The 21,245-nt window shown below is 40.5% G+C and overlaps 1 protein-coding gene across 4 annotated transcripts in view; it reads right to left on the bottom strand.

The window, feature by feature from the left end:
• The window catches only part of LOC139694679 (fap1 adhesin-like), a 223,224-nt gene that overhangs the window by 162,662 nt on the left and 39,317 nt on the right, over window positions 1–21,245 (bottom strand). For 3 of the 4 annotated variants that reach the window (XM_071593175.1, XM_071593178.1, XM_071593176.1), the window contains exons 1-3: window positions 17,545–17,583; window positions 10,811–10,935; window positions 7,393–7,495 (exon numbers count right to left, since the gene is read on the bottom strand). In XM_071593175.1, coding sequence (XP_071449276.1) covers window positions 7,393–7,495; window positions 10,811–10,935; window positions 17,545–17,568 — 252 coding nt within the window. In that variant the 5' untranslated portion in view covers window positions 17,569–17,583. Of the gene's footprint in view, window positions 1–7,392; window positions 7,496–10,810; window positions 10,936–17,544; window positions 17,584–21,245 lie in introns of those variants that run through there. The other variant, XM_071593177.1, reaches the window with a different exon arrangement.

Below are 21,245 nucleotides of genomic sequence, written 5' to 3'. Positions count from 1 at the left end.
AGATATAGAAGTAATGATATCTTCAGAGGAAGACGGATTGTTTCCGTCGAAATATCAAGAAAATACGTGTGAGGGTTCTCTTTTTTTGTGTTTCTATATTATGTGTTACTGTGTATTGTACTATTCGGCACTTCCGTGTCACGTCTATGAAAGCATATATATATATATATATATATATATATATATATATATATATATACATACATATATACGTAGGTATGTGTGTGTGTGTGTATAGTTCAGGCCCTGAGTATTCGGAAGGGAACTGTATGATAGGAGACAACTTCTTAGAAAATGGAATGACCCCTTGAATATAAAAGATGGTGCGGTGTCTGTCGTACTGGCTTCCCACCCAGAGGGCTGGGGTTCGAATCCCGGCTGCATGGAATATTTTTCAGTGGCATCCCGATCCTTACTTGAGGTGCTTTGCGGAGGGCACTTTGGGTGAGTACGCCGTCCGTCGGATGGGACGTTAATCTGGGTTCCCTTTGGCGCCTTTCGTTAAATAGTTGGCTAATGCCGACGGCGGTTTTCTCTCCACCCTTCATCCTTTCCTGTCCATCTCCTACGGCGCAAATAACTTTAGCTGTCGGTCGCCTACCATAAATACTGATACTACTTATTCTAAATTCCTTTTTTCGGTCTCTTAGCGAGTATTTACGCAGGAGGGGGGAATATGGGCCAATTTATTTATTAGATCGTGATGCAATTTAATATTTTTATTTAATTTTTCAATAGTATCAAAATAGATAAGAAAATTAAGATGAATCACTATTGATATGGCCTCAGTCGTTTTGATCGTATTCACGGAGGAAGGGAGCAACTGGCAACCACGCGTGCAATTTGACAGGATAACGTTCGATCTGACGCAATGTTAGCTCGCCACGAGCCTTTCGAGGAGGCAAAGTGAAAGCAGTCGCTCCCCCATTCCTCCCTGCAACGGAACAGAGCGACGAGTTCTTCGCTCGTACCTTTTAACCCAGTCTAGTGACCGATCATTGTCGATCCAAAGATTTTTCTTTGTATTATAAAATAATTTACCCTTGGTTCTTTGGAATAATCATTTGCTATGATTTTTGAAGACAAAATACTGGATCGATGAGGCCGTATACCATTTTGAAAAGTAGACTCGAAACATTGAACGATGGTTGGGGAAAGAGATTTTTAATGTGTTGAGATGAAAAGAGTTGAGCCGGGATTAATGCGAGAGCACCTATCGCTTGCGTGGGAATTCGTCCTTGGATCGGATTCCCCGGGCATCCACGGTTACACCCTCGACGGGGCTTTTCTTCCCGATGGTGCAAGCCAGGTCTTGCGCCATCCCGGAACTTGCGTTGTCATTGAAATCCAACTTCCGTTACCCTCCCCCCCTTTCCCGGGCTGCTCAGGGATCTGCTGTGACCAGCTGGATGCATTGCGCAGAGCAACACTTGCAGCGAAGCCATCCTTCGAATGCTGAGCAATTGATTCGCATTGAAGTCATATTTATTACGCGTATATTGTGATGGGAATGCATATTAATCCGTAGAATGTCATCCCCATTGCAGTAAGCAACACAAAGTTTGGTTTTAAAAGGTGAGGGCAGGGTCCATCCCGAACTAAGCCTTTTACGGGCACTGTTATACGGGTTGTAGCAAATTCCACTCATTTGGGCAGTTCCTTACCCAGCGCCTCCATTCGGTTACCCGCGAGAAAAAATATATATATATATAAATAAATATATATATATATATATATATATATACATATATATACGTATTTGTATATATCTATCTATATATATACATATATAATATATATATATATATATATATTTATTTATATCTATATATATCCCTCCCCGGACTACAACCTTGACGTGGTGGAAGGGCTTGTGCGTTCCGATGACCCCTAGAGCTGTGCTGGCGGGAGTAATAAAAATTGCTCCTGGTAGGGTCACCCATGCCAGATAGGTCGAAGGTTAGGAGCCAGACGAAAGGTAGTCCACGCAGCGTCTGTTCCTCAGTGAGGCGGCTGAAATGGCGTCTGACCCCTGTGGGGCGGCCAGTAAGTGATGGTGTCACGTTAAAAACACTATTGAGGAAGGCAACGGGAAACCACCTCAATTATCATTCCCAAGAAATATATGATGGACAATAGAGATATTTTGAGTCCTGGCAACCACGGGGCTCGGCCCAATCGGACGTGGAAAGAATGTAAAACCCAAAGCCGTACACTTAAGGGCACTTATAGGTGGAATATAGAAGGGGGTGGGAAAGTTATTGTTTGGCGGGAAGCCAGATGCCAGTGACCCGTCACTCAAACAAATGAAAATTAAAATAAATAGTTCAAACAATTACTCCCTTGATCAGGTATTTGCACACCAAATTGACCTTCACAAGTCGCAACCACACACACACGCAGGGTTTACGGGGCGGGAAGCCCGACGCCAGTGACCCTTTCATTCTTCTCTGAAGAGGCCTGCTTAGCAGGCGAAACACCTGGTGTCAGGTTTTTCGGCACTTTCCCCTCCAGCACTGTACTTTTGTGTCTTCCGAGTTTGAGTGACGGGTCACTGGCGCCGGGTTTCCAACCCCGTAAACCCTGTGTGTGTGTGTGTTTGTGACTTGCGAAGGTCAATTTGTTTGCAAATACCTGAGCGAGGGAGTAAGTGTTATATAATTTTTTATTTTATTTTTTCATTTGTTTGAGTGACGGGTCACTGGCGTCGGGCTTCCCGCCCCGTAAACCCTGCGTGTGTGTGTGGTTGCGACTTGTGAAAGTCAATTTGTGGTGCAAATACCTGATCAAGGGAGTAATTGTTTGAACTATTTATTTTATTTTTTCATTTGTTTGAGTGACGGGTCACTGGCGTCGGGCTTCCCGCCCCGTAAACCCTGTGTGGGTGTGTGGTTGCGACTTGTGAAGGTCAATTTGTTGTGCAAATACCTGATCAAGGGAGTAATTGTTTGAACTATTTATTTTAATTTTCATTTGTTTGAGTGACGGGTCACTGGCGTCGGGCTTCCCGCCCCGTAAACCCTGCGTGTGTGTGGTTGCGACTTGTGAAGGTCAATTTGGTGTGCAAATACCTGATCAAGGGAGTAATTGTTTGAACTATTTATTTTAATTTTCATTTGTTTGAGTGACGGGTCACTGGCATCTGGCTTCCCGCCAAACAATAACTTTCCCACCCCCTTCTATATTCCACCTATAAGTGCCCTTAAGTGTACGGCTTTGGGTTTTACATTCTTTCCATGCACTCGGCCGTAGTACGTTCTTTATCTATTTACCAATCGGACGTGTGTCGTGCCCGGCAGCGGGGGAGGCAAGGCTTCCGCGGTCGTGATCCCACGAAACCCTTGCAAGGGAAAACCAGCAACAGCAGGACAGAAGACGCAGAAGAAGAAGACCAAATCAGTTAGAATAGGAACGTGGAATGTTAGGACAATTATGAGGACAGGGAAATTGGAGAATGTTAAGCGAGAGATGGAAAGGGGAAATATAGATATTTTAGGTCTATGCGAGGTTAGATGGAAAGATAGCGGGGATTACTGGAGTGATAAGTATAGAATAATATACAGCGGTGGGGACGAGAGCCATCAAGGGGTTGCCATAGTATTAAATGAAGAGGTAGGAAGAAGCGTAGTCAACATAGAGCAGGTAACGGATAGAATACTACTAGTGGAGATAAAAGAAGAACCGACGAACTTAGTTATTATTCAGGTATACATGCCACCGAGCAACCATAAGGAAGAAGAGGTCGATAGGATATACGATCAGTTAGAGGACATGATCACGTGTGTTCCTGCAGGGAAACTTTTGATAGTGATGGGGGATTGGAATGCGACGGTAGGCGAAGGAAGAGATGGTGATGAGGTGGGGGACTACGGTTTAGGCACGAGGAATGACCGCGGGGAGAAATCAGTTGAGCTCTGCAGGAGACAGGGGTTAGTCATCACCAACACTTGGTTTACACACCACAAAAGACGCAGGTATACATGGAAAATGCCAGGTGACTCAGGAAGATATCAGCTAGATTATATCCTGGTTAGACACAGGTTTAGGAACAGTGTGATAAATTCCCACAGCTTCCCGGGAGCGGATGCGGACTCAGACCACAATTTAGTTGTTATGAAATGTAGCGTACGTTTCAAAAAGATTAGGCAGGGGCGGCGAGTTAGAAAATGGAATTTAGAAGCATTAAATGGGTTGAAAAGGGAGGAATACAAACAGGCGGTAGAGAGGGCTTAGAACTATCGAAGAAAAATGGGAAATGATCAAGGAAGGGGTGGTCTAAAGCCGCAAAAGACAATATTGGAACCGTTAACGCTAAAAGGACTAGGAAACCATGGATCACGGATGAGATGATTACAAAGATGGATGAGCGGCGAAAATGGAAGAATATACATACAGAATTTGGCAAAATGAAGTACAAAGAATTGAACAATAAATTGAGGCGGGCAACAAATAAAGCAAAGGAAGCATGGTGGAAGACGCAGTGCGAGGACATGGAAAGTCTGCAGAGGAAGGGTGAAATCGGTGCGCTGTACAGCAAAGTTAAATCGTTATCGGGTAGTAAGAAAGGAAGAGCTATGCTAACAGTTAGAGATAAGGCGGGTAAGGTAATAGTTGACGCAGGAAAGATCCAAGAGAGATGGAAGGAGTATATAGAAGAACTGTATAGTAAAGAACTCAGACCAACACAGTTAGACATTGAAAAAGAAAATGACGTAGAGGAAGACAGCTTAGGTCCAGGCATACTAGACAATGAGATAGAAAGGGCATTAACGGAGATGAAACTAAATAAGGCCGTGGGGGTGGATAACATTCCCGTGGAACTTTTAAAATGCTTAGGAAAATGTGGGAGGAAGAGGCTATATGGGCTGATCCGTAGTATTTATGAGGAGGGAATCTGGCCGGAAGACTTTGTGAGATCAGTTCTAGTTCCTATTCCGAAAAGGTAAAGGCCACATCATGTGAGGACTATAGGACAATTAGTTTGATATCCCACACAGCTAAAGTTGTTCTCAGGATCATAAACAAAAGGATAGAGAGTAGGGCAAATGATTACTTCGGAGATGATCAGTTTGGGTTTAGGAAGGGGAGAGGTACGCGTGATGCCATTGCAGTAATGAGATTATTAATCGAGAGGAATATAGAACACAACCAGGAGGTATTTGCCTGTTTCGTAGATTTCGAAAAAGCGTTTGATAGAGTGAATTGGGAAAAACTAATGAGTATTCTGCAGAAAATAGGAATAGATTGGAGGGAAAGGAGGCTAATCCGCAACCTGTACATGTCTCAGACTGCTCAGGTGCGGGTGGGAAACGGGGAGTCAGGATGGGCAGTGTTAGGAAGGGGTGTAAGGCAGGGTTGCCCATTATCACCGTTGCTGTTCAACCTGTATGCAGAGGAAATGATCAAAGAGGCATGGGAAGAACTCGAGGTAGGAATGAAAGTGGGCGGGGAATGCGTAAAATCAGTTAGGTTTGCTGATGGCCAAGCTTTAGTTTGTCAGTCAGCCAAGGGGCTGCAAACATTGCTGAGTGAATTGGAAATTCAGTGCGACAGGTATGGGATGTGAATCAATATTAATAAAACAAAGGTTATGTGATTTTCTAGAAAGAAAAAGGCCAAGCTTAAAATTAAAATAGGAGGGCAAAAACTAGAGCATGTAGAACAGTTTACGTATCTCGGTAGTGTTTTTGACCAACACGGTCAAAGTAGTAGGGACGTAAGGAGAAGAATTGCGCTAGGCAAAGAGACTTTCACGAGGAGGAGGGATTTGATGACGGGGACGTTGAGTAAGGATGTTAAGAAAAGACTCGTAAAAACTTTGATATGGAGCGTAGCTATGTACGGCGCGGAAACGTGGTCATTGAAACAGGAGGATAGACGTAGATTGGAGGCTTTTGAAATGTGGGTGTGGAGAAGAATGGAGAAAGTGAAATGGACAGAGAAGAAAACAAACGAGGAAGTACTTGGTATGGTGGGCGAAGAGAGGGGTTTGTTGGGAGCAATCCTATGGAGGCAGGAAAAGTGGATGAAGGGGGTGTTGACCGGCAGTGGGATGTTGAAAACTGTGATAGAGGGTAGAATGTTGGGCAAAAGAGGAATGGGAAGGAACAGGATAGGAATGTTGGACGGGATGAAGGGAGGAAGAAAGTACTCAGAGATGAAGAGGGACCTGATATAGAGTAGGATGATGGATTTTGTGTTTTGTTAGGAGTAATAAAATATTTGTTTGGTAGTTGTGTCCATCCAAAAACCTACCTTAACCGGTAGATTACCTTAAAAAAATATATATGTATGTGTGTGTATATTTATGTATGTAATTATATATCTATATATATATATATATATATATATATATATATATATATATATATATATAAAGCGGAAAATCGTTTGAACTTCAAATGAGTCCGTCCAAATATCACCAGGAATTGAACGCGAGAACATCCGGTCATCAGCCCAACTTTCTATGAACTGATAGAGTGTACCTCCGCAACGTTACATATATGTGTCACCAAAGAAGATCAATCCGCCGACGGACCGAAACGTGCGTAAAGGTCATTCACTACATCCCAGATCATTCCTTTCATGTAATCAACTTTAGATAAACAACAATGCGCTAGTGCATATAACAAAAAAGCTGATAAGAGTACCATCATATAAATTTTACAATTGTTCCGGATTTTAATCGAATTTTAACCCATTAATAATCGGGGTTAAAAATTAGTTGTTAAGTCTTAAAGTTATAGTTAGTTGTTTTTTATTGGAGGCGACCCACAGCTGAGGTCATTTTCGCCATTAGGGATGGTTGGGAAAGGATGAAGGGTGGAGAGAAATCCGGCGTCGGCATTAGCCCTCTCTTTTCGGTAGGCGCCAAGGGGTCAAACAGGTTAAAGCGCCATCCGACGGACGTCATACTCACTCAAAGTGCTCTCCACAAAGCACCTCAAGCAGGCAAATTTGCTTTAAAAGTTTTACTGGGGTTTATTTAAACTCTTTCGGTACTCGAAATAGTGTTTCCTGGCACTGACAATTAATAAGAATCAAGTTTTTCTAGTTTCTAGATAGAATTTCCGTCCACGTTTCAGAGACATAAAGTAACTTAGCATAAACTTGACTCAATTACTCAATGCCCAATTCTTAAGGAATGAAGTACGTAATCGATATTATCTAAGCCCCACCCTTTGGCTCATAAAATGCATTTTCAGTCAATTACTCCTTAAAGGTAAAGTTTTGTTTCGTGTGATGGTGTTATTCATATAATGCATCGTTTATTTTCACTTCCTCACGGGTGATATTTCCACGCTTAAGCGATTTCCTCTCTGCATATAAACCTGCGACTATTTCTCTCTCTGAAAATGCATAATATTCTTTTGAGGGAAAATCCGCACCCACCTTGCTTGAGGAAGATTCCTGTGAGGACGATGATTGCTTCATCACGTTGGGTGCGTCGCTGGGAACTGTCGCCATATCTCCCTCTGTTTCTTTCGGATTCTCCCTGGAAAGAGTGAACACATGTAAGTGGGTTTCTCAGTGTTATTCCTGATGAAATATTAACAGCGCCAGTCAATTTTGGGGCCAAGCATAACTAAAAATGCTTCCGCATCACCCATAAGAATTTTGTGAATAAAATATATTTTGGGTCAATATTTAAATTAGATTCCTCTCTCAAAAATAAGCTAAAATAACAGTATTTAATTGATTCAAATCAAGTTTTCATATATTTTGGCTGCATTTTGAAAGTGCCTTTCTATTTGCACAAAAACTGAATTAACAGTAATCAAATATTGATATCATTTGGCATATGTTTTTACAGAAGCCGTTTGCACATTTGATAAGGATTTATTATCCAGAATAAGAGTGTCAAGTGATATGCATATTTTTACTACCCATTTTTATTGAGCTTTTAGCTTGTAGGCAGTCCCTACTGCGAACCACTTACCACTCTTAATAAATTGCGGAGATGCATGAAAGCCTTGATGTGTTACGTGAGTGACTTTTTATTATTCGTCAAAAACATTTCATAGCTTATTATTTTGAATATCTCAAAGACAGGAGTCACTCGATACGAGTAGCATGTTACGGTTGCGAAAACCCGAATGGGGGCCAAGAACATGACCTCCTTGGCGAAGCTTCTATTGATCAGTGAACATGAGGAAGCACTCTCTGTCGCGAAAAATGTATCATATTTTTCATGGCAAGAATAGAAATGGGAAAATATCTTCGTCCTTATCATTGTCGACCCAGAGATAAGATCGGTCCCGTAAGATCAATCGGTCGCATCGTGGGAGGGATGACCCCCGAGACGGTTGGCCGCCAATCTCATTCCTGTGGGCCGCACTGCCGCCAGGACACAAACAGTTTGCTTCGGGATCACTTTGATCCTGACGCACTTTGACGCGCTCTCCCATTTGTCGGGCCGGACGATTCTTTCCTCCGCTCGGGATTTGGCAACGCCGCTTTGCTGGGAGGCTCGCGGAATAAATAACCGCCGGCAGCCAGCCACCGCCTCTTGTTATTCCCCAGGATCGCCTACCCTGCTCTTTATTCCTTTTGTCTCTTCTCGCCCTATCTCCTCCTTCGCCATAGAGGAACCCTCCCCGCCGCAACCCCTGCCACTCGCCCTCCGCGCACGCGAGGTGAGACCCCGGCACAATGTGTCCAAAACGTCTCTCGGCGTGTGCACCCAGCATTTGATTGATTCACTTTGGCGCTCGTCTCTATAATAATACTGGATTTTGCGATTTCCTGACCGCAAACCGGGACCCGATCGTGATTCTTCGGGTCGAGCACGCGAGCGCATTCACTGTTGGCGCGACAGTGTGTGTCAATCATTTTTCTTTCGACTTCATCTTACGGAATCCACCAAGACGTGATTCTAAACCATATCTTTGATGGTTCGAGAGGCCATCAGTACTATTATTTCGCTAGACGAAATGATACGTCTTTCATCTTAGGCTTTCAAAATCTTTTTGGAAGCATATAAACTTCATTAAATGACGTCTTTTCCGTTTTTGTCAAATATGTAATGTGATTATTATTTGAAAACTTAATTTTCAAGCGTCTCTCTTTCAACCACTAGCAGGGATATTTGTCGGTATAATATTTTAGCCTAATTTTTTAATGGCTAATAAAGTTATTTTGAAGTTAATTCACTTTTATCCCGGCCAAAGTAATTAAAGTGCTTCCAAGTATACTACGTCCTATCCGTAGAGATCGAGGTAGCTCCATGGGCGGGGTGCCCCAGGGGTCCCCCGCTATCCCCCTCTTGGGTGGTAAAGGCAAATCTACTGCCCCCCCTCCTTTCCCCCCCACACTCTGAACTAGAATAGAAATTCTCCCCCATTATATTTAATTCAATTATTTCAATGTTGAAACCATTATTTTTACTTGGTTGCATATTTGTCAGTTTTATATTTCCATCGCAACAATGTCAACAAATATAAATTCCAAATAAACAAGATGGCGCGTTTCAGGAATGGCCTTTCCTTTACGCACATTATTAAATTATAGACGGATGTGAAATAAAAGTTCTAAAATCTTCCAAAATATTCGGTTTCCTTCTTTTAAATGTGAAATTGAAGCCATTTTTCCATTGTTAATACCATTATTTAACTCGGTCGGAAATGCTCTCGGTTATACCCATGGCAGCAATATCAATAAACATAAGATTCCAAATAAACAAGATGGCGTGTTTCAGGAACGGCATCTTCTCTACATACACACTATCTTCCAAGTCCACTCACCGCGGCGATGAGGAATAAAGCATTTTCTTAAAAAAAATGCATCATGTAAAATTACGAATTTTATCATGGATTTTATAGGCATAAGTATTGGGAATAAGCATGAGAATTAGCTAAACTAAATCGAATGCGGTGATAGGGTTGTGTGGGTTTCTCGGAAACCTACACCACCATAGGTATTTTGCTTTTCAGGGTATCAAGGCATTACTCCGGAGTTTGGTCGTAGCCGTGAGGTCGCGAGACCATCAGCTGTTTTGATATTGCGTTCCCTTTGATCAGAATTGGAAGAAGGATGGGATGCTGAGTTTTAAGGAACCAGGGGAAAGCGAATTCTCTGTCGTGGCATCTATTAAATGCCACGAAATTCAACATTTGAGACTGAAAATTATTCCGAAGCTATTCACATGTTTCTCGTTGTCATTCTGGAAATGACATTTAATTGCATGGCGTGGCGTTTGTAAAACATTTATACGAACAAAAAACCTAAAGAAAAGAGCTCTCCTGCAAAATATCAAAAGTTGAAATTCAAAACCAAAAAATATGTAACTTTTTACAACTACGTAACTCAGTTTTTGTGTCTAACTTTTTTCCATGCACCCCGTATAACCACGTGTTTAAAGTTTAAAACCATTTAAAATTACGATATAGGGAATTTTTCCTTGATAGTTTAGATGAACGTAGTCACAGCATGAGGTTTGACATAAATTAATAGACCTTACAAGATATTATAACTAAAACTTAGTTGAAGCGATTAATTGTACTTCACCGTGACCAGGCATCTTGAATAGGATTTATGAAATAGCTCCACAGTTTCAGGCTTAACTAGGTGGAATTCTCTTGATGAGAGTAGAGGATAAAACTTTGCTTTCCACATAAAAAGGTTTAATATATATTGCCCGACCATGGTTTCGATGCTGCATCATCTGGTGGTTTTCTTTGGTCCATCATCACCCGATGATGATACGCAGAATCGAAACCATGGTCGGGCAATATATATCAAACCTTTTTTTTACGTGGAATAGCAAAGCTTCACCCTGTGCCCTCGTTATGAAATAGCTCTTAGATCTTACCTTGAGATAGATTCCCTTGAATCCTCTGTCTTTACGCCCTGGGAAGTGGACGGACACTCTTCGGACACAGCTCCGTCAAGAGCGTCTACTTGGAAAGTGACAGTCTTCTTCTTCGCTGAGCCTCCCTGGAGGGGAAGAAAGAGAGAGAGTCAGTGGGACGTCAGTAGTGAGTGCCAAGAGTCTTTCCTCTTCTTGTTAAATAATTCTCGACTAATTTCTTTGGTCCAGACAATTCACATCTTTTGGTCCATTGTGATTCAAACAAGTTTAAATCAAGGATATTAGAGTTTTTGGTCGAGGTCTGAGCGCAGAAAAACAACTCTCCTCTTGGGACCCACATGATGATGAAATAAAACTGTACTTCATATTTTTTCATACTCTCAGGTATTGTTTTTTTGATTATTTCTCATTGTCAGAAGAGGATAGTACAGTCCATTTTCTGTTTCTTGAATTTCACGGAAGAAAATCTATTCTTCATGCGGAAAGAGAAATAATTTAATAGAGAATACTTAAGGAAATTGAGCTCAAACGAGCAGAAAAGTGAATATATATATATATATATATATATATATATATATATATATATATATATATATATATATATATAGATTATTTGTGCCCAAATATTTCCTCTTTCAAAGAGACAACTAAGAGTCGATTCAGCTTCATCGGTTACTTTTCACACATTTACTCTAGACACAAGGCATTATTATATATGTGATATTCACGGCCACCCATTTCGCTTGAATTATTAATTCCGTGTAGCTGTTGCAGTATTGAGAGTCCATCTCGTCAGATTGCGTGCATTCTTCCGTCGAGTGACTTGCTATGCTTTATTTGCAAAATATAAACCCAATTAATCCTTCAAGATAGCAATTAATCTTTCTAGTGGTTGTAGGGGGATAGGTTCTGTGTTGGAAAGGTGGTTTTCCCATAATAATATATATTTCATTTCACATTACGAAATTAATTCAAATTAATCACAACATTGGTTTTCGTCGGACTCGTATGGGCGGGCCGAGGAATCCTGCGTAGGCTTCCAGATGCAGTCTGGATGTTACCACCGATTCCTATGTATCTGGGATATTTTTGTAGAGTAGGGCACCACACACGAAAAAAGCTAAATTTATTTCGGAGGTCGACGAACCTTTTTCAGACAAAAGCTCCTCGGGGGAAAGGAATTGGTATCAGAGGAGAGCGCGGACTATTTCAGCAAAAAGAGTGCGGAACAAACGGCGAGTTGGTGACTGAATGAATACTATATTAGATATTCATTAAAGTGACACCAGGAATCGTGTGAGCGCGGATTCTTTCCGTAGAGATACGTTTTCAGGGATAAAAGTAGTTAACTGAACTACGAGAATCGTAGTGTAGTGGCTCCCATTTAGCCATGCTTGGTAATAACTTGTATATGTATATATATGTATATATATATATGTATATGTATATATAAATATATATATATTATATATATATATACACACACACACACACACACATATATATATATATATATATATATATATATATATATATATATATATATATATATATATACATACATACATACATAGATGATGTCGTCGAATAATAAATTGGACAGCAACAAGCAATGTAGAAACACATAAAAAGATCACTCACTAAGGTGTGAGTGATCTTTTTATGTGTTTCTATATTTTTTGTTGCTGTCCAATTTATTAAATATATATATATATATATATATATATATATATATATATATATATATATATATACACGCGTCTAGAATTAAATAAATTGTTCTTTATTCCTTAAATTCTTCCTTAATATTTCATAAATCGCTCTCAATGGGATGAAATCTACAACCACCAAGATATCCAATCCGGGATTGTCTGCTATAGTGTACTAATCTTGAAATCTGCTGTCCTTTCCTCTCTTAAATTTATTATCGGGCGAAATTACCTGTCCCTTATGTAGAAAATATTATGTAAACCTGTCAGTGAAAATGTTCTTCGATTAAAAGAAACGGAAAACATAAAAATGTGCTTGCTTTCTCCCACAAAATCGTCCGTCACAGCGTTTAAACTCAACACTTTGGCCACCTACCTGATAACTAGTAGTACTGCATAGTTGCCTTATTCTCTAGCTCAAAATGTTTTGAAAAACTGTTGGCAAGTCATTAGCATAATTAGTAAACTGCCCTATAGTGTAAGACATATATTTGTCAAGGGTGAATAATTGGATAAAGGCTTGATGTTTTAATAGCAGAGGAAATCGGACGATGGTCCGTTAGAATTAATTTGATAAACATATAAATGAGCTTTCGTTTGAGATAATTTAGCCTGTTATTCCTAGTTTTTCCGTAAGACCTTAATTTGGCATTTACAAAGCGGATGTCTGCGCTCTTTCATGGACGGGAGGTAATAGCCGCCAACCCCATATGTTGCTTGTTCAGAGTACTTCGGGCACACTTTTGTTTCACTGTTTATATATTTGAAAGGTCATAATACATATTTATATTATTATTTATAAAGATAAAAGTAGATAAATATCGTAAAGTAGCTTTGTCAAAATTCACGTTTTTAAATTGGCTTTCCGCGATGCACTACAAAATACGTCACCATCCTTTTATTTCCTTGGCATCCTCACACAAACTTTCAGGTAACCACTGCTACACTTTTTCATTCTTTTCTTTCTGTCCACTTCAACTTCTCCACATTCACATCGCAAATGCCTCCAATCTACTTCTATCATCCTGCTTCAATGACCACGTTTCCGCACCGTAAATAACTACGCCCCATATCAAAGTTTTAACCAGTCTTTTCTTAACATCCTTACTCAGCGTCCCTGTCATCAACTCCTTCCTCCTTTTGAAAGCCTCTTTGTCTTGCGCAATTCTTCTCCATGCATGCAAATTACTTTTACCATTTTGAGCCAAAACACTTATGATATACGTAAACGGGTCTACCTGCTCTAGTTTTTGCCATCCTATTTAATGTTTAGCTTAGCCTTTTTCTTTCTAGAAAATCGCATGACCTTTGTTTTATTTACATTTATTCTCATCCCGTATCTATCGCACTGAATTTCCAATTCACTAAGCAATGCTTGCAGCCCCTTGGCTGACTGACAAACTAAAGCTTGGTCATCAGCAAACCAACTGTTGAACACATCTAATTCCCCGCCCACTTTCATTCCTACCTCGAGTTCTCCACATGCCTCTTCAATCATTTCCTCTGCATACAGATTGAACAGCAACGGTGATAATGGGCAACCCTGCCTTACACCTCTTCCTAACACTGCCCAACTGGACTCTCCGTTCCCCACTCGCACTTGAGCAGTCTGAGACATGTACAGGTTGCGGATTAGCCTCCTGTCCCTCCAATCTATTCCTATTTTCTGCAATATACTCATTAGTTTTTCCCAATTCACTCAATCAAAAGCTTTTTCGAAATCTCCGAAACAGGCAAATACTTCCTGATTGTATTCTACATTCCTCTCGATTAATAATCTCATAACTCTAATAGCGTCACGCATGCCACTCTCCTTCCTATACCCAAACTGATTGAGAAACGACGTAATTGTCCCGTATCCTAGTCGTTATCAACTTAAAGTCTTCATGAATTGATATTATTATTTTTAAGCCACTCCAGTTTATCTCAACGCGCATGGCATAAGAAGGTAGATGAAAGATACAAGAAGTGGGTGTCTTTATTTTGAGGTTAAGTTTCTCGTATGAGACACTTTGAAGGGTCATTAGTTTTCTATTCGTCCGAAATTAAATGACTGAATTCTTTTTGCCCATATTCCGGAATTCTCGCGAAGAAAGTAAGGTCACTGAGGACAGACGTAGAGGAGAAGGATTCAGCCCTTGTTAGCGAAACCTCTTGCCGTTTCCGATCCTGATGTTCACTGAAAAAAATTGTAAAATTACCAACTTATAAACGGTAGGAGCATTTGCTTAACTTCGGTCCGTTCTTCGACTTAGCGAGAGAGTGTTATGTCGGAGGAATATAAACACTCCACGAGGGCAGCGAATGCCGGTGATATTGGAGCAGGAATGCTTTCGGGTTGGCGGTCTCTATGCTGGCGGCAGTTATACCCCCGCTTCTAGGGGACTGGCAATCGATAGGCTCTCTCTCTTGTTGTAAAATCGAGTTGGGGAAGGCTTTGACTATCGAGGGAAATGAAGCAGAGGATTTGAAGGGTAAGGGAGGATGTTTGTGTAGGGTTTAGGGCAGAGGGGTGGAGCGAAAGGGGAAAAGAAGAGATGGAAATAGAAAAGGGAGGGGGTGGTCCGCGTGGATTGCGCCGCTCGTGCCCTCTGTCGTCCGACTGGGGAATCCCTAACGTGCTTCAACCTCGTGGCGTATTCGAGTTACGTCAGGTCTCATCTCGTGGATTCGTCTCCTGGGAAGTTTCACCGCGAACTGTTTGCGGTAAGAATCATCAAAATCGAAGGTAACGTTAAGAATGCTCAGGATCGGTGGCCGTCGTTACTTTTTTATGTCGAAAAAATAATGTTCAATGCATGAGCATTTCCATATTCAGAGACGGTGAAAATATTAAAATAAAGAAAACAAGGTCTAGTAGTGATCTTGAATTAACGAATACTTTTCCAACATTTATCATTTTTATTTGCGGTCCCCGGATCCTGGCAGCTTGAAGATTAAATGGAGGTATTCTCGGCTGATTAGATATCACGTAATTGTTTTTTTTTAGTTTAACGAACGAGAGTGTTTGCCGATCAAAACTCCTGACGCAACTTTTATCTTAAGTTGAATGGTTTGAGATTATGTGTGCTCTTCTGTTCGTGTATTTTATTTTCGACCAAATTTCTCGAGCCATTTCACACCATTTCCCTTTCTACATTTCTAAGTCCTCTTTGAAGAGTCAAAAATGGGCAAATTTTCGTGTGATGAAATCAGCATTCCGCCCCTTATCTCTCCTAGTGACTTGATCGAATTTAACACTGTGAAAAGTTGGTGATTTTTCAAGCGGGAACTTGAGCATTCGTGTTCATGGTTCGAGTCCCGCCTCGTGCACGGGCCCTGTGCTATCTGGTGGTTCCGCCCACGTGACTAATTGCGGACTGCCGTCACCAACACCCAGAGAACAACAAACGAAATCCTCACTCAACCATCCCATTAACGCACTCCTGCCACGGGACTTCCGGTTTCAGTAGAAAGGCAGAGCAGAAATGCTTGAAAGACAAAATAATTTGAGAATATTGACAACTTACCATCTAAATATTTAAAAGATGTTAAATGCAGGAGAAGAGAAAGATTTCAGTTGACTTCGTGTAATTATGCATTTTTTAAATGTTAGGGAAATCGAAAACTAATTTGACAAGACCTCTGCGATATTTATTCACAATATTGAAGTGATATCATAATTTGGCTAAAGGTATGTAAATCAAAATAAATCGCTAATGAGAAATATTATGTATATTGACGATAATCTAACACTAACACGATGATGTACCTAATAGTAAATAAATTATTACGCAGAAACTGTGAAAGCATGCAAGATGTTTGTTTTTAACCAGGCATTACATTCTACGGCTCATTTATCAAGAAACAGAGAAGCAGTTTGAAGAACTGTCACTGCTTTCTGAGTGTGACCTCTTGAAATGATTGCGTGACCTCGCTGACCAAGTGAAAAGATTTGAAAGTGAGCGTGGTTTAGCGAGACATGGCGACGGCCATTTTCTTGTTGGTGCTGCCCTCATAGGAACCCTGACCTTTAGAAATACGTTTCCTTGACCCTTAAATAGATCTTCCCCCTCCGCTCCCCCCCCCCCGCTATATCAAGCCACTTCTAAAGAGCGATCACCATCGAACCATTAAGGACACTCCTCTTGGAATTCCAACCGAAATAGAACAGTTCACTTCACAGAGGTCCAGAGACCTTACACCACAGCCGTTTTCTTACGGATAATTCTTCGGCAAGGAGCGGCCTTCCCACACGAGCGGAGTCTAGAGGATATCTCTATAGAGACAATATTTTTTCTCCACAGGAGAAATATTAGTTGGGCTAAAACTTGTTTATTATTTTATCTCTTTAATTTTTTTCTCTGGTGCTGTAAAAAGGTGAAGCGATGCCGTGACTTATTCTAAACAGCGACGAATGAAAAAATCAACACAATTTGGAAAAAGTTTCATTTCTCAAAGAAAAGTATTGGATTGCTGTTTAATAAAATCTCGGATAATCCTCAACGTCCGCCTGTGAAAATTTGACTCGTATTCTGTGATCCGCTTGCTTAGAGTCAATTTTATCATAAATTTGGCATGCTGGGAAAAAATGTTGTTATTATTATTATTATTATTATTATTAATGCTAGTCTACCGATAAATGCTGTTTTTTGGTGAATATGCTGGCTTAATATCGTTACCATTCTAAGCCTCCACCAACATGACACCATAAACTACGAAAAAGCCTTCTTCAATTCTCCATACTTTCTGCCTCAGAAATTAGAAACTTCATTTTAAGATCAAATTGGACCACGGATAATTAAAATGTCAAAAATTTCAAATTAGTAATCCTTGAATTATTTCTCAGTTCTTATCTAAAATTTCTTTTAAATTTTAAAGTTAAAAGAGTCCATGTCCAATTTTAGCTGAGATGGGCAAGTTAAGTCACCCTGTAATGTTCTGTAATTTGGAGATAATTACGGGGTTGGCTCTCTCTGGTTTTTTTATGGGTAGCACACAGGATGACGAAGTGACATGGGCAGAGATAAAAAACATGGAACTTACCCATAAATTAAATAGAAAAGCCATGATGATGTGGTAGACGTATAAGATGGCTTCAGTGAACATAATCCGACCTCACTCCTCGTTTGGTATGTCTTCTTCCCCGTCGCATATAAACTATAACTCCCTTTATATTTGTGTACTAAGCAACTGCAAATATACTCATGCCCCCTACTTATGAAAAATCATTATTTTTTGCCCTTCCTAAATTTATATTGCATGAAAGACTTGATTCTACAACCTGCAAGATATTTACACCTTTTTTTACGATTGTCTTCTTCTTTCGCATATATCACTTGACACTTTTATTTTTCTGAGCCCCAGAATTACGAATCACTCTTCAAATATTTGTGCATTTTTCCTTGAATTCGTCTTAGGTTTAGAATACTTTTATTAGAATTTCTCAAATGCATTCATTAGTTAATTAGTGTTTATTTTAAGAAACCACTGAGTACGATTTACGACACTACAACGATGCAACGGCAACGGTGCAACGCCCCATGCAAATATAATTTCAATCCATTTATACGCGGCCTACTTGATTAATGTTATGTCTTGATTTGAGTCTGTTAATAATTGTTTGTGATAGAAATTTCTTACGGCTGAATCCTATGAATTAAATGCGAAATTTACAATCAAAAAATCCTTATTAGCAAACGGAGAATAAATTTTCAAAACTCATTGTTTTGGCACTTATATTTCAAAAATTAACCTCTTCGCAGTAATAAAAATTATAATGGAAGTTTTCGTTTTCCGGTTACAAAAATGCTCACATCTCTATTACAAATGCTGTTCTTAAGTCTTTTTATTACGTTCAGTTAGTTTTAAGGTCTTTTAGTTTAATGTTGGAAAAAGATTTAATCAAAGGTTAAAAACTCTAAATTTTGTTAAAATGTATTGACTTGCCTTCTCTGCCTCTTCAAAATTCTTTTATGAATTCCAATTCAAATTGAACTAATTTTAATATTTTTCAAATTTAAATGGCACACTTTTCTTATTTGATATTTACTTTAATTGTATTTTTTAAGCTAAACGTTTTCACTCCCGTCAGAGACATTAAACACAAATTTTTTAAGACAATATTAGGTTTACTTCCTAAGGGAAAAGAGATAAATGAGAGAGAATCTCTCATTCACAGATATGGATTTCGTTTAAGTTTTAAATATTTGGAATGAAAGTTAAATCAAGAACGGGCTTATCAAAATATATATGCTATACCTGTCATAAAAAATATTAAAATGATTCTTCAATTCCCGTCTTAATTTTAAAACTGACCTTGAAGTATTGAACACATTAATAAACTTTAACTCTATATCGTATTTACTTTATAAGAGTTTTCAATTTTTAATTCACAGTAAGCGAATGAAAAATTAGTTGAATTATAAATAAAAACACGACGGAAGAAAATAATTGGCAAAAGAGTGAAGAATAAAAAAGGACAGAAATAGAGTATGCCCAAGCAATGGCAAATTTAAACAACAGCCGAAGAAGTCAAGGTAAGTTTTTGTTCCAGATGAATATATTTATTTTAATGAGAAATAAAATTAAGATCAATTATTGGAAAGTGAATATTTTGTTAAAGAAAGAAATTTCGCTCTGAAACCGGAAAAAAAATCAATTTAGCTCGTTTTTCCTTTCCCTCGCGATCATTCGCGAGGCCAAAAATTCATGAAAGCAGAGAAAAAAAAGGAGGAATGAAGTAAAAAGAAGAACCCACCTCGAATGAAAAGACTACATCTAATAAATCACCACCAGACCTTGGCTATTGTATCCCTTTCCAATTTGCAGCCACGAGGGAAAAAAACATCTCGATCACAGCTTCTCGCTGACTATTCTCCTCTCTCCCGTGCCGTCACTTCGGAAACAAAACCTATCGCTGAGAGTTGAAGCCGCTTCAGAATGTGTATGTATAAAAAAAGCAACGAAACAAGAGGCGCAAACAATCTCGGTTGAAACACACGAAAATTTCCCCGGCGAGGAATTCGTCTTGTGGCCGAACACACTCCTTTCTCCTGCAGGAGCAGGAAGAAGAGGGGGTTGGGGACGATTAAGAAAAACAACACTGGCTCCGGGTGACCTTTCTCTCTCTCACACTCTCTCCGATATCCCTCGAGATAAACCTTCGCGAGGATCCTTATGATTCCTCTTCGTTCGTTGCCTATTCTACGTTCGTTATTTATTTGAGGGCCCTGTGGGGGTGAGACTTCCCTTCGAAACGTTTCGAAGGTGCTTCCCGGCGCGTGGACTCCCTACACTGGCGGAAAAGGATCTCCCGAGCCAAGAGCCGCGTTTGTGAGTCGCTGTGACTTCTTGTGTCATGTGGCAAAGGTGGTCTTCTTTTTCTTCTCCGCCCTCCCCTCTCGCCTCACCCCCAGCACCCTTCAACCCGTGCACCCTCCCCTTCCATCTCCCTCTCCTTCTCCCACCCACCCCCTCGAGGCAACCCTTGTTCCCTGGGTCCCCTCCCCCGCTCGAGCAGGGACGGAGCCAATGCCTCCTTCCCCTCGCTTCCCTCCCCGTCACATCCCCCTCTCCTCTCTCCATCCCTCCTCCCTTCCCCCATCGCCTTCCCCCGCCACCCCCTGTGCCGAACGCCGTTTCCAGAATTAACCCCCTTGCCTCCTCCGATATCTGATGTGGCGTTTAATCTTTTTCGCCCTATGACTTCCTTTTCATTTTAAAACGCGCGTCGATGCTCTGATTTACTTTCGGCCTTCACGCCGGCGGCGGCCGTGGGCTGGTGGGGGTCGTGGTCCAATGCCGATCTTCAAGAAGGGGATTTGCGTATGCGGAACGAATACTATTACAGAATAGTTATACAGGGTTACATGCAGAGTTATACATGTATCCTGCAGAGATCGCGATCGACAACATTTTCAAACTCGTCCCTTGTACGTTAGTTGCGCTAGCTGTTTTAGCTGCGAAGCCTTGCTTAATGACGACCAATATCCCACTGGATATATGATACATGGGTTGTATAAAAACTATCGGAAAAAACCGATTTGTTTCAGGTATTGTTAAAATCCCTCAAAATTCTTCAAAGTAAATCCCTTGAGCGTCGATACACTTTTGCCAATTGCTTTTCCACGACTCGAAGGCTCCCTGGTAGGTGATTTCCGAATGGTCCTTAAGGGTGCGCGAGTAAAGCTTCTTTGACGGCACTTGGAGGTTTATGGTGGTTCCTCTAAGGGAGGATTTTACTTTCATAAGGAATAGGAAATAGTCTGCAGGTGCCAAGTCGGGGCTGTGAGGGGGTTGGGGAACCGTCGCGATGCCGTGGCTAAAGGTGTTAGCAAGCGGACACTCGACTCTGCTTTCGGTCGTCCGTTAGATTTTCCGGATGAATTTAGCGCATATCTTGGGCATCACCAAATTTTCAATAATAATATTGATTACTGCCATCTTAACAATATTAATACTAAGCGCAGAGCATATAAATTTAAGATGTCATTCTTCCCATGAAAAATGGGTGATCGGAATAACGTTGGCCGACTACGAGGGAAAAGTATTTTGGGCCAAAAGTAGTCTAGTATCTAATCACCCCCTGCCACAAACCCTGGCTGTAGCTTGCAGGGTACAATGTAACTTTACGTGATGATGTTTGCTCATGATTAAAAAAATAGTATCTACGATCATGTGCAAACTTAAGCGACGGTCTGAATTCATCACTTCACGCACGCGTCAGGAAAAATTGTTACCAATAC

The sequence above is a fragment of the Hetaerina americana genome, unplaced genomic scaffold, assembly GCF_022747635.1.
Source record: "Hetaerina americana unplaced genomic scaffold, ioHetAmer1.1.p SCAF_52, whole genome shotgun sequence".
Classification (NCBI taxonomy): Eukaryota; Metazoa; Arthropoda; class Insecta; order Odonata; family Calopterygidae; genus Hetaerina; species Hetaerina americana.
Note: the sequence above shows the minus strand (reverse complement) of the source record. Positions and strands in the feature narration are given on the sequence as shown.